The sequence below is a fragment of the Hippocampus zosterae genome, chromosome 18 (genome assembly GCF_025434085.1).
Source record: "Hippocampus zosterae strain Florida chromosome 18, ASM2543408v3, whole genome shotgun sequence".
Taxonomy (NCBI): Eukaryota; Metazoa; Chordata; class Actinopteri; order Syngnathiformes; family Syngnathidae; genus Hippocampus; species Hippocampus zosterae.
In genome coordinates, this window is record NC_067468.1 from 4,505,490 (window position 1) to 4,520,143 (window position 14,654).

At 39.6% G+C, this 14,654-nt stretch overlaps 1 protein-coding gene across 1 annotated transcript; it reads right to left on the bottom strand.

The window, feature by feature from the left end:
- Nucleotides 1-1,028: 1,028 nt before the first annotated feature.
- Nucleotides 1,029-12,610, bottom strand: gtf3c5 (general transcription factor IIIC, polypeptide 5). The gene is made up of 11 exons (XM_052050101.1): nucleotides 12,266-12,610; nucleotides 11,605-11,803; nucleotides 11,038-11,236; nucleotides 10,670-10,856; nucleotides 8,911-9,015; nucleotides 7,701-7,815; nucleotides 5,882-5,962; nucleotides 5,712-5,800; nucleotides 5,418-5,500; nucleotides 3,329-3,471; nucleotides 1,029-1,251 (listed from the first exon to the last, which is right to left on the bottom strand). Exons 1-11 carry the CDS (start codon nucleotides 12,467-12,469, stop codon nucleotides 1,082-1,084), a joined length of 1,575 nt encoding a protein of 524 aa, XP_051906061.1. The 5' UTR covers nucleotides 12,470-12,610; the 3' UTR covers nucleotides 1,029-1,081.
- Between the last annotated feature and the right edge of the window lie 2,044 nt (nucleotides 12,611-14,654).

Here is a 14,654-nt window from a genome sequence, read left to right on the forward strand (position 1 = left end):
ATTTCTGGGGCGTAGACATCACAGAAGACAATTTAGTGGCTGTTGTGTCACACATGGAAATTATACAGTTTCGCAATGATGTTACGTGCTGTTCGGCGACTATAACATCATTTCTTGTAACCCTAGTGATGGAATAAAGTAACTACACCCACTATGCTTCAGGCTTCTGGCGAGTTGGGAAAAACACGTTTTAAAATCTGTGTCCCAACTTGCAGGAAGTGATGTGTATGTACGGTATTACCAAACATATTACCATCGAGAATATGAATTTTAATAGACTCAGAAAAATCGTTGGAATCTGACCTATAGAAATAAATACACATCAGATTTGCAGAAAATAAGTGAAAATCAGATATTGTTGTACTTTTGTGGTCCAACCAACAAATACTAGCCTAAACAAATATAACCTATAACCTATATAAAATATAACCAACAACAAAAAACGGATTCTCTAACTCTCAGACTTGTGCATTTGTCCACAACTATTTTGCCCCACCTCTCAACTTCTCAGGTTTGAAGGCTGCTTTCTCCAGACTGTGTGTTTCAGTTCCTCCCAGCTGTTCTTAAGGACGCCTCCAGGATAATGACTTAAAACACAGCTAAATACATCTAACAACTCAAGCTAAGACCCACATTTTTCCATCGTGACCTTTCCTGAACCCTGATCTGAATTCTATTGTGGAATGATCTGCAACATGCTGACAACAGACAGCTGGAGCAGTTCGCTAAATAGGAGAGAACCAAAATATCAGTGGGCAGTTGCACAAGCCTCATTGACGAAGAGGAATAATTTGTTTGCTTCAAAAGGTTGGATAAGAAAATGTGAAGTCGACCGTCATTTTTGTCCAGGTCAGTTTAAAGTTTTTTTTTTCAACGCATTGACAGAAACAATTCGATTCATTTATGAATATTAGTTTTCTTTGGGTCAGATGAAAGCAATTTAAACCACACGTAAGCTATGACAAAAAATAAATAAAAAATCAAAGAATGTGGTCCACAATGAATGTGATACAAAACAAGCAACAATGTTTTTATTTCGAGCAGAAGGAAAATAAGATAAATGGTAAGGTATTATCATGTGTTACATATAATCCAGTATTTCTGTCTCCATCTCATTTTCGCTTCCCTCTGATTGCTGATAATCATCCTCCTCCTCCTCTTCATCCTCATAATCATCGCCTTCGTCATCCTCGCCATCATCTTTTGAACTGCTGCCCGTTCGCCTCGGTCGCGTTGAGCTTTTTTGCAACGCTGCGGGAGAAATACTCTTCATCAATGGGCTACAAGTTCAGTCTTTTCAAAATACAAAAGTGCACTTATTGAAATTCATTTCAAAAGGTTCTGCATAGGTTTCCTCAACTTTGTGACACATCTTTTTTTAAAAGCATCTATTAGGTTTTATATCCGTCTGACATTTACTACAACGGACCGATGCTAACGGCATCCCTCCCCTAAGCAGTATTTATACTTGACATATTTAAGACAAAGACTACAGCGGTACACGTGTTTACTTAAATCTTTAATCATAACACATTATACCGTACCGGTATTAAAATTAACCAGCATTGCCCTCTGAGAGAGGTAAAGAGACTCATGTAACAAAGCGTATGAGGGAAAAGTGGTTAGGACTGCACAACTGTCTGTGTTTTATGTTATGTGTTGTTTATTATTTTACTTTATGTTACCTGTTTTGTTAAGCGCTTTGTTACAACTGCTGCTGTTGTGAAAGTGCATATATATATAAAAAAGGATGTATTATATTGGATTGGATTGTGTTGGTGGCGTAAAGGCGGCTCTCACTTTACGCTCTGACGGTGTAGCCGTCGTTCGCCACCAGCTAGCCCCTGGTTAGTTAGGAGGAGACGAAGAGAGACGTGCTACTGCTTTCGGAGAAGCCCAATCACCCAGTGGCGGTTCGCGGGGGTGGGGGGCAACGGGGGCCAGTGCCCCTGTAGCACTGATTCTGGCCCCCCCCTCCGAGCGTAGATTACGCAGTCGCGCCGAGTCGCCGACGCGAAAGGTGGAACCAAAGTGCGTGATTTAACATTCTCATCGGACACTTTAGTCCGCTGCACCACTTAAAAAAGCGGGAAAATGAGAAGCAGTCCGCAGAGAAGGAAATTACCACGACGTGCGTGTGTGCGTGTGTAACGTTTTTAGTCTCCCTTTTTATTTAACAGGATCAATATATAAGACATTGCATTTTAAAAATTGGATAATTATATGCATGTAAAACATCTAGCTTCAGTGTATTTGCAATTTTTGTCCCCGGCAGGCTGGTACCATATCATCCCCTGGCTTGAATATTCTCAACATATGACACGCCGTATTGTTACGCTTGCAGACATTTTAGCCCTCCTAATACTGTTTTCAAATTTCAAATTTCAAAAATAAAAAGTCAAATAAGATTTTGAATCTGTCTTTTTAGCCCTGGGTTGAATGTGACCCCCCCCCCCACCCCCCCGAAGCCCCCCCTCATCAAAACCCCTGGCCCCAGCCCGGCCCCCTCAGTGAAATTGATCCAGAACCGCTCCTGCAATCACCTTCACCTCCCCCGCAGCACACAGAGCAAACACAACAGAGGAGACAGTATGCCAGAGAGTCAACAGCTGGCGAGACACAAGGGAAGGTGCTGGGCGGGGCTACGAAGATGCGCAGCCAATCAGCTAACGGGATGAACCCACTCGGTGCTGTCATTGGTCGACGTCGCACCGGTAACCAATAATATGACTTGAATGAGTGCCCGTTGCATATACTTTACAGCAGAGGTGGGCCAAATCCGGCCTGTGGGCCAAATCTCTTTTTAATCCGGCCCGCCGAAGGTTGGTACACAATTAAGGTTCGATGTCAACGACTGCACTCATTTCATTTGGACTTGTAATGACAGGCATTTCAAACGCCAGGTGGCACAGTTACTTGAAGTTGCAGAGCATAGGGAGGAAGGGGGAGACGATACGGAAGCACCAAGCCAAGCAAATCCCGTTCAATACGACGGAATAATCTACTCTTAAAGTCTGAAAAACGTGCCAAAAAATGCAAAATACTACTTTTTAAATAAAGAAATCCAATTAATATTATGTCGAATTTAGTTCACCCTTTTGATCCAGCCCTCCATAATATTTTCTGTTTCTCATGTGGCCTTATGCAAAAATAATTGCCCACCCCTGCTTTACAGGCATGTAAAAAAAACCTCCGAGTCATTCTGCATTTTTTTTCCTGAATACAGTACTTTGGGGGGAAAAACACGATGTACTGAAGCCCGGATACATGTAGCGCAATATAGCGAGGGATCACTGTATTTGCTTTCAATGCGTACTAATTCCCTTACGGGGTTTTTGCGCTCTGATAACCTTTTTGACAATGGCTGAGATGATGTCCCTCAGCTTGTCCGTGGTGCCCACAGCACACCAGCCATCGCGCTCATCGCACACTTGCTCAGTACCGCTGTTCCGCTTGATGACTTCCTGGATACTGGACGCAGACGAGAAAAAAATCATTCAGTGAATGAATAATGAATAACAATAACAAGGTTGCAGCTATGCAATGGACACTAACTTTACACACACGTCAACAACAATTCTGATGGTAACGATAATGATAAGAACACAGAAAAGCAGAGAAATTGCATTGAAGGTGGTGGCTCAATGCTACCCCGAGGTTCGTGGGGTGCTGCTAGGTCTGATTTAGTTGTTCATGCTACGGCGGTTAGTGCTTCAGTGTTTCCTGAGCTTATGTCCACGCAGTACCAACACAAACGAACTGTTGGAAAAATGGCGAGCAATGTTGCACTACTGGTTTTTAATGCAATGTTTAGTCGTAGCTTGGCGAAACTATTGAAAGTCAAAGTTGACATTGCTGCCGTCACGTTGAGTCGTGACATTTTTATGTCACGGCCCAGTTGAGAAAAGTCCATGCCGTTTGTGGACCGCCAACCATTTTTCCCCATTGCTTTTAAATTGACAGTTTTAAAGCACTGGTACTGACAACAAAGATGTTGATTGATTGAACAATTCATGAACATAGATTTTTTTTCATTCATTTAAAACTATTATTCTACTGTAATACAAAATAAAACGACACAATAAAACAGAAAGAAATGGACCAATCAGGAATAAGAAATAAGCATTAGCAGAAATAAAGAAATAATTTTTAAGTTACTGAATGATCCTATATACAGCGTTCGCATCATTGGTACTTGCAAATGTGACTGAACAGAAGATGACGCGATTGCCGGCTAGTAATTAGTGACTAAATAACTCATGACAGGCTGTGCAAACTGCTTGCATTTCCATGCTTTCCACTTGATCACTTGAGTGTGACTTGTGCAAATGATTCAACAGGTTTCTTGCGTTGAATTGTTTTTGACGACATACCGCGCACAACAGTTTCCTCATGTATCTGTCACGGTGCCGTCAGGGGTCACTTTAAAAACTCAACAACCATTGGTTGAAGCTTCCTTTAATTAAAATAAGATCGTCAATGTCAACCGGCAATGTCAATGAAAACTGACGCGTGTTTGTGTTACGTCAAATGGAGCGCATGCAGTCAGCTGTCAACCTGACTTCACATTTAACAATCTAAACCAGGGGTGCCCATTAGGTAGATCCTGATCTACCGGTAGATCTAAGACAGGTCCCAAGTAGATCCGAGGAGTGTCGAGAAGAAAAAAAACAAACAACCATTTGTGTGTCTTTGTACATGTTAGTAATACTGTATATTTTTGTGTTAATATACACTGCACACTTATCATCTTATCAGTCTTATTTTCACACAAAAAAATAAATAAATAGAATAAAGCAGGTAAATCTTAAATTTATAGTTAACAGGCTGCAAAAGTGTGTCACATGCCTCCGTTTCAGGCTGTTTCTCATCATGGTGTACACGTAAGTGTGTGTGTGTGTGTGTGTGTGTGTGTTTGCGCTCGCGTGTGTGCGTATGCGCGCGCCCTTAAGAGTAGGTAAGAGTAGGCTAGTTGATCGAAAAGTAGATCTTCGATCCAAAAAGTTTGGGCACCCCTGATCTAAACTATATATATTTACAAAACAACAGCCAATCCAAATATTTATATCACCTGGTTAGTAGTGATTTTTGCTTTGAGCATCAAGCTCACAGAGTTGATACATCTGGCCAGTAAATCATCACCTTTACCCTAATGGACAAATGCAATCTGTGTGATGGTACGTGAGCAAAGTTTGTTTAAGCATTAAACATGCTAGGGAATAAATAAATATATTTAATGTTAGGAAATCACAGTTAAAAAGGAAAAAAAAAGCAGCGGGTGAATTGGTGAATGCGGGAATCCACTGTAGACTAAAATGTAAGGACATGACACAAAAGGTGAGCATGAGCACAAGGAACATAAACATTGTGTTTAACAGACAAAAGAAAAGCAGTGACTGCACAGCACAGGAGTCTACCTTGGTACATCCAGGTCACAAAGCTGGTAAAACATCTGCCGGTGGAGAGGAAGCATGCCCTCTCTGAAAATATAGGATGAATCCTATCGGCATCAAATAAAGCAGACATTAGTATCAACTTTTTCATTCTACATCTCATGGTGTATATCTTAACCACCAAAATTATAAACGGTAATGGCACAGTAAATTATATTAACTCTGTATTCAAAACAAAACACCTTCTTTCAAATCAGGAAATTAGTTCAATCCAAATTGAGCATCGCACAGTAATGCCATCCTATGATGTCACCTGACCTTTAGCTGATAAGAGATTGGGACTGGATCTCTACTGGTGCTTGAAGTCTCCTGAGTTCGAAGTTCGGACACACTGGCTGGAGGTGGACCTGGGCACCGGTATAAAAAAGAAAATCAAGGACACACGCATAAAAGGCTCAGTTAAGAACTTGCTAGGAAGGTCCACTGACCGGTCTTGTTGATTGCTATTGGTAGGGTGTAGTTCAGGGTACTCCTCTTGGGTTTCACCACCAGATCAGAAATTTTATATGCTTAACATGCAAGAGACAGTGAGACAGACAAGTCAATACCTAGTAATCAAAATCATCAGAATCATCTTTATTGGCCAAGTATGTAGAACACACAAGGAATTTGTCTCCGGTATAACACGCTGCATTAGTATCATCATAAACAAGGACATGCCAAATAGGTATGGAAGGACATTTCGTACCACCCAGTGACAACTGTGAGACAATGTGCAAAGTATCAAGCAGAGCTAAAGTGATCAGTGGTAGAATACAATACTATGACAGTTGTACAGTTGGTGCAGAAAATCATTGAACCATTTTAGAGTGACCAGTAGCAGCATTTGTTGTACAAGAAGAGTGACTACGTCAGTGACTGTTTAGGGATTTAATGGCTAGAGGGAAGAAGCTGTTTAAGTGTATGCTGGATTTGGTATGCATGGATCTGTAGCGCCTGCCTGAGGGTAGTAGATGGAAACGGTGGTGGACAGGGTGCGGGGGATCCAGGAGGATTTTCTGTGCCCTTGTTTTGATTCTTGCAGTGTGCAAGTCCTCAAGAGTGGGTAGGGCGGTGCCAATGATGATAATATTCAATGATGTGTACATTTTCAGGGTGGGCAAAAAACTAATCTGTAATGTACGGCATCACTGAAGCATCTCTATCTGCAGCTTACTTTAAGACTGTATTGGATATAGCAGTGCCTGAAGATACGAGATTAATTTGTTCTATGAACATGCTCGTAACTCACTCATATCGAAAATCATCTTTCCCGATTGAAATGAACGGAAATGCCATTAATCCTTGACAGCCTCCCCCTTGTATTTTTTAAATGAGGAAAAACAACATTCTATATTATTGTGCTTTATTAAAAAAAAAAAAAAAAATGAGTGACGACTTTCTTCAACAATTTGTGTCATGCAACTCCTTCAGTTGTGCCCACCTTGGCCACCAGGAGGCAGCAATGAAGATGAACAAAAAGTTGAACCAAGCAACAACACTTTTGTGGTCCGAAGGCCCACCTTACTAGCCTTCCGCAGGAACCTGCATCTTCATTGCTTATCGTGAAAATAAAGAGATGTTTAGCTCTACTAAATAACTAACAATTTCATTGCAATGCTTGTGGGTAGACAACATTTTTTCGCTAAGATGCCCGCGCGATCGTAGTGAGCCACTGCCTGAGCGGCGCAGTGGCGGCGCGGTGAAGAAGGTACATTTTGAAAAGGGACAGACGGAAGGACAGACCACGTGCGGGACGACGCGCAATATATATATAGATATAATTATATTATATAAATATATATTATTATTATTATATTATCTGTCTAAACGTGGGGTTCCATATTTTGTGTTCTAAAACTGCAACTATTGATGCAAACCATTAGCATGTTTGCAGCATGTTGCATTGTTTGTTAGCATTCGTGCTAGCAGACTTTCCTTGGGCAAAGCTATGTTGTTTTAAAGTACATCGGATGTAATTCTGTTTTATTTTTAGTGTAACTGTAAACAGAATGAGGGAAGCCGCTTTTTGATAAATTGCTCAAAGGTTACCAAGCTGCTGCTTATTGTGAAGCGATATGAATTGATTTCCTAAGTTTGAACCGGCAAGTCAAACCAAAGACAACAACAAAAAAATCAGAAGGACGGCTGTAATATTTTAACATGACACCACTGTAAGACAACGCAGCGCTTCAAAACTTTTTATAGGAAGCCAAAAGCTTTTCCTGCACAGATCAGCATGATTTCCAAAAGCAACTCTTTTCTGACCTTTTTTGGTGCTACAGCGCATCCTGTAGTCGAGCATCTGGTAAATCTTGGCCTCGACTGTCTTTCGAGGGTCATATCCAAACTTCACCCACAGAGTTCTCCATGGTCCTGTCACCTGAATACAAAAAATGGTGCCATGCAATTTATTTGATCACATTCCTAGATAGCACTTAGCACAAAACTTGACATAGATAACAGAGGACACATTCAAAAAAAGTCCACTGCAGTTTAACAATGGCACAAATCAAATGTAATCTACTCGGTTTGTGCTTCTAAATTAAACGAGGGAAGGTATTAGTTTTTGCATCATTTAGGAGTTTTGCACACTTGACGAGGCGATTCAATGTTGATAGCTATTACATATACAGTAAATGCTGAAATGCTGATGCTATAGAGAAATGCTACAGAATGAATTGAAATAATAATATAATGTGACACTTGGAATGGTTTAGTCCGTCAAAGAATGTGGAAGACAGGGGCATATCCAAAACGTAAAAACACAAAACAACAGAATGTGAATTGTTCCCGAGATGAGTTGAACATGCTGAATTTGGAATGGTTTGAATCATATCAATACAGGTAGATTTTGGCAGTAAATATGAAAAAGGTGTTAATTGTCACTTTACTGATGAAAATAGCACCCAGAGTAATTTTTTTATTCACTAAATATTTTGAATTTGGTAAATGGGAATGATGTGGAACATTTGGTGTTGAATGTCTGATTGTGAAAGAATTCTGGAAAAACTGGTCATTTGAGGGAATGTGAAAAAAGAACAGAAATAAAGTGTCAGAATGCCAGCACATTTTGATCAAATTTGTTCAAACAACGGAACATTCTTTGACTCATTTACATTTTTGATCTACTCAAACGTTTGAGACCTTTAAAATCCATTAAAGAGCAATTCAGTGTTTAAAAAAAAACCCATACAAATTACAAGAACACCCCTAAAGTAGCAACATTATAAACACTATCAGAGAATCTGTAAATGATTTGATTTTATTTGGTTTTTTTGTTGTTGTTCAAGACTGCATCCATAAGAATATAAAATAAGTAATAGAATTGTGACTATTGGTGAATATCAAAAGGCTTGAACACAACTTACTGCCATTTGTCTTTTTGTTGACTACCTTAGGTTGATTGTGGGTTAAAAAAAAAAAGCATGCACTAATGTTTATTCTGTATCAGGCACACAGTGTCCTTTAAACTCACCATGTAGTACGCCAAGACAGGCAGGAGCATTTTGAGTTTGTCTGGGTGGATATTAAGGTTGGCCTTGACAGCATTCCGTGACCAGATGGGCCGGCTCTCAAACATCTAAAAACAAAATTTGGCTTTGAGATAAGATAAAAGCTGAATTATGGAAAGTTATGCCTGCTTGCCATTATACACTATTGCAAAACCAAGGACACTTATGGTGCACTCACTTGACTTTCATGAAGTGCGATAGAGACCACTATATAGATATACGCACACTCACACACACACAAATCCATCCATTCATTTTCCAATCCGCTTATCCTCACAAATGTGGCTGGCGCGTTGGAGCCTATCCCAGCTGTCTTTGGGCAGTAGGCGGGGGACACCCTAAACTTATTGGCAACCAATCGCAGTATTATTATGTGAGAGAGAGAGAGAGAGAGAGAGAGAGAGAGAGAGAGAGAGAGAGAGAGAGAGAGATTGAGTGTACCGGTATATGTATTTATCGCTTTCCTGTGTTTGCACTGTGGTTGAAGAAATTTCACAGAGTATATTTGACAGTAAAGTTGACTTATATATATATACAGCTCCTATATTTTGTTGTTCTACTTCTTACTTTCATAACTTTGCTGCTGTGAATTGGGAATTTCTCCATTGTGAGACTAATAAAGGTTTTCTTATCTTATCTTATATATATATATATATATACACACACACACACACACCGGAATATATGTGTGACTAATGGTAAGCATGCTTCTTTCTGGTGCTAATGCGAGTGGGGTATATTTATTATTTTTTGCTTTCAATTTTTACTTGTTCGTTTGAGATTATCTGTCTGCCGCAGCATTCCGCAATTCCCGGGCCACGGACCGGTACCGGTCCGTACAGAAAGAAGAAGGAATTTACATTACTTCTGTTTTATTTATTTCGAAATCTGAAATGTTTTATTTTGAAAAAAAATACCGGATTCTCTGTTACATCTGACTAAAGTATGTCACTCTTGACACAGGTAAAGACGCGCTTCTCGCTCTTGTGATTTACTAAAAGCTCATGTTACCGCTAAAATGAAACATAGAAGCTAGCAAAATGAGTAAAAACCAAACGATTTTGGGAAGGGGAAATGGCCCAGCCAGGAGACAGAAGAGAAGCCTAAGCCTTTCAAGAAAAAGAAGGCTACATCTAAAAGACAGTATCAGGAGCCCTAATTAAAATATGGATTTATCTCAATGGGAGATCCCCAAGCACCAAGCCCACTCTATATAATATGTGGTGATGGTAGGTCATATTTTTCATGCACTTTGTATTTGCGTACATCTTATTTTGAAGGGACATTTAAACATTACCATAGCGACCACAGAGTATTGCGCTCAGATAGGACGTTAGTTTAGTCATGATTCGTGTTTATTATTATGTTTAGAAACTACCTCAGTTTTCATAGAGGTCATGTCATATTATTTTGTTGTATTTTACCCGTCACACCTTTAAATGCTGGCCCTTGAAAAAATTGTCTGACGTTGAACCGGTCCGTGGGGCAAGAAAGGTTGGGGACCGCTGGTCAAACACTCAGTATTTGTACTCAACTTCTATGACGTGCCGAAGTGTATATTTTAATTTTGGATTTCTACCTTGAAGAGTTGAGAGAAAAAATAACCTGTGTAATGTCATTGAGGCCCTCTTGTGGAATATATACTGTATATTGACATAATTCCTCATAGGACAGTGTAAATTGTCAATCAGTAGGCAGATGGTTGACATAATTTAAAAATACCGCAAGTAGTTTTTCCTCGGCTTGCTTATCATGCTCCCTCGAGCCGATTTTTTTCCAATGAATCTTAGCTGCCTCCAGAGCTTCGGTAGGAACAACAGGATCGGTGTAGGTGACGAAAATGGCATTGTGGGGCCGACGGGGTCTGTTCAAACCAATGAAAGATGTCTTGCTCGGGACATCCGCTTGTCTGTACAAAGATAAAAGCAGAAACAGATTCATTTCTGATCCTCTTTTGTTAATGAAGCTCAAATCTCCACAGCAGACAGTAAGCAAAAAGGAAACAATCAAAAGGTGTACATATTTAAAGTATTTAGATGAGTTAAAGATGTGGCATTGAAGAGCTCTATTTGGCCACACAAGGTACTGACTGTTTTTGAGGAACATCAGCTCGGTAGAAATAATCAACTGGACTGTCGAGACGTGAGAAGATGGCCGGAGGAAGGAAATACGGCATGGGCTGCTTAAAAAACTCTTGCTTCTCTGTTTTCCGAAGGATGATTTTGTCATACAATGATGTGTGCTTTCCATCTTGACAATGCACAGCAAGGCACTGATAGTCTGCCATCCCTGGAAGAGACAAAGATAGCTTCCTGAATGTCAAGTATAGACACCAGAAATAATTCTGACTGGCATTGTCCAAGATGGTTTCATGTGATAACATGTTTATCATTGTGTGTGCAGGTTGTAGTGGTGCAGAAGTTTACTGTCAATAATTGGCCCAGAGTGTGTAGTTGGCTAATCTCACGCATAAATAAATTCAACTGCATGAATAAAACATCACAATAGCTTTGTGACAAATTTCATTTAAAAGTTAGCAATTTTATCTTTTCATCTCTTCTAGTTTTTAATACAGCTCTTTCCCCTGGTTTTACTCGACAGTAGAAGCAAGTCAAATGATTATTAAAAACTAAATGGGTAAGGATTTACAATCACACCTTGAAATTTGTATGTTGTTCCAATAACTCCCAGTATTTCCATTTTGATCTCAGCAACTTTGGAGTCTCTTTTCCTGACTCTTCTTCGCACACGGAGGAGAAGGTTGCTGGACGAGAAGCGGTTTCCGCACAGAGCATGACAAAAAGGGTCCTGGGGTCGGTAGCGCAGCTCGAGCCGCAGATTCGGTTGAGTGAAGGTCTAATGAAATGGAGAGGGAAAATAATAATAACCAAACCGACGACAATCGATTGTCTGAAGATTCTAATTCAACATCAATAATCACGACCAATGCCATTCAAATAAAGACGTTTTCACACTTGAACACGGAGACCATCCAAATAAGGGTCACATCAGACACCCTGGAGTTTTTTTTTTTTGCTTGAGTTTAGCTCGTGAAAAATGGGAGCAAAACCCGAAGTCACATCAGACACCAGGGAGTTTTCTTAGATGCTTGAGTTTAGCTCGTGAAAATGGGAGCAAACCCCGAAGAGGTGCGTTTACATTTTGTTCAGTAAACGTCACCCTATTAGAATGGAAACTTCATTTGTAGCCCAAATACCAAATGTTTTGTGGTCCATTTCCATTTGCATCACAAACAACTACTTAAACACGCGGGAGATGTACAATATCTCGCCGTTTCCTTCGTTCCAATTTACTTACATCAGACACAGTTTTTTCACCGCCAAGAGTCTCGAGCATCTTGTCCACTCTGGAAACGAGTGCTGGATACTCCACGCATACCAGTTTATTGTCCCGCAGCTCGAGTGTCGACGAGTTTCCAGGCACAATATCTCGTTCGTTGGAACCGGAAAATGTCAATTCTTTCAACGTGAAACCCAATTTTAAATCTTTGGGATCCTCCATCGTTAATAATCAATAATATATATATAATATGATCTCAATAGCCAGAAAAAGTGTAACGAAGAAACAAAGCGAAACGTGCGGAAATCTCTTCTATAGTTTCCAGTTCGCTTGCATGTCGGGAGGCAGCAAAACAATTCCGACTAGAAACGATTGATATAGTATGGAGTTCCGTAACCGATGTTATTGTTACGATAAACCACGATAGGCCTTATCTTAGGTTGGATTGAGCCAGCATTATTTTATTTATACGTATGTATTTATTTGCGGTGTTATTGATCCCTCCGAGATATACAAAACAGTCAAATCCATAATCTTATCAAAATTGCAATATAAATATAACCAATTTTTGTGTACAAAATCACCCCAGTGTATTATCTACGCAAACACAATTCATTAATATTGAAACCTGACTGTTTTTCTCTTTACATTAAAAAAAAATATCGATCTGAAAGCGGCATCATCGCATTATCGCATCTGGCCACACGATGGCAATGCAAACCTTAAAAAAAATCAAGGGCGCCCTACGATATGGCCTCTAATAGTGTCAGTTATGATTATTTTCAATGTATTGTATTAAACTGTCACTTAGTTATGAATGTTTGTGTTTCTTCTCAAATCCTTGACATCCAAAATAATACAAAGATTAAGACGAGATTAAGTTCGAGACAAGTAATTGAATCATCCATGTTGGCTTTGAGGCAGGAACATAAAGACATTGAATAACCAATAATAAATAATATAAATAAATCATATTAATGAGTTTATTTCACTCACTACACTGCTAGCTTTTCTCAAAGACATTGAATGTGCTCTACATTGTTGTCTGAGAGGTGCCGTCCCCTATTGACAGAAGAACTTCAGAAAAAGAGGATTTGTGGTCGGTCCCTCCTGGAATCTGTTAATACACTCACATCCCCCCAGAGAAAAAAGGAAACAGTTGTATCTATGTTTACTGAGTTATTAAAATGTTCCCAAGATATGGGCACTTACTTTAGTGGAACTTAAGAGTTTGCTTTGATTCCAGTCCGACTTCTTTTCATTGCCTGGGGTATTGTAAAGCATAACACTTTGGTAGTTCAATGTTCCCTTTTTTGTTACCATCTTGCATGATGTTGATAAAGTTAACACTCACGCAAAGGCTCCAGTGTCAAACTGAAGCACCAGGATTTTATCATTTTATGTGGCCTGTTCAAGCAAATCTTTCTAATCTATTACACTTGCTTCCTAAAAAGGCTAAATAGTCTTCTATCAATTTTTCTTGTTGTAATAATATGATGAGGCATTTATGCACTTATATAGTGTAGCCCATGAAAAAAAATGCTTTTTACATTCATGTCCACAATTTCAACATTCAAAGTGCAGAAATTAACTTAAATATCAATTTTACATGTTACTCTACAAAGCTCACCAAAGTGTTTAACATTGGCCGATAAATGACATTGCAATTCAGCAAGCATTGGCGGATTGGTGTAGGGCAGGGGTGCCCAAACTTTTTGGACCGAAGATCTACTTTTCGATCAACTAACCTGCCGGGATCTACCCTTACCGGCACGCGCGCGCACGCGCACACACACGCACACACGAACGCCATGATGAGAAACAGCCTGAAACTGAGGCATGCGATGCACTTTTGCAGCCTGTTAACTATCGTAGCTCACACGTACAGTTTTAAAGTGCTTCCCTGGGCCCTCCGAGATTCCTATTCTTTGCCCGTGTCCTCGGTGAATTGTACACGAAGCAAACTCTGAATGAGAATAATGACGATAAAAGACAGAGCGCTACAGCTCTGATTACAAGCTGCAATTGCAGACTGCTGAGCGCAAACAACTTCCGGTGACGTACTCACGCGCCACCGTAAATTTAAGATTTACCTGCTTTATTTTAATTTATATATATATATATATATATATATATATATATATATATATATATATATATATATATATATATATATATATATATATATATATATATATATATATATATATATATATATTTTTTGGGTGGAAATGAGACTGATAGGATGATTAGGGTGCAGCGTACATTAACACAAAAAATATATATTACTAACATGTACAAAAACACACAAATGGTTTTTTTTTTCTCCTCGGATCTACTTGGGACCTGTCTTAGATCTACCGGTAGATCAGGATCTACCTAATGGGCACCCCTGGTGTAGGGTATG

Bases quoted from the DNA above. Each gene is read 5' to 3' on its own strand.
- gtf3c5 (XM_052050101.1), bottom strand. From the start codon at position 12,469: ATGGAGGATCCCAAAGATTTAAAATTGGGTTTCACGTTGAAAGAATTG. The intron at 7,816-8,910 runs GTGAGTTTAAAG...TTTTGTATTCAG, and splicing joins CTGTCTTGGCGTACTACATG to GTGACAGGACCATGGAGAAC. The intron at 5,963-7,700 runs GTCAGAAAAGAG...TTGCATGTTAAG, and splicing joins GCGCTGTAGCACCAAAAAAG to CATATAAAATTTCTGATCTG.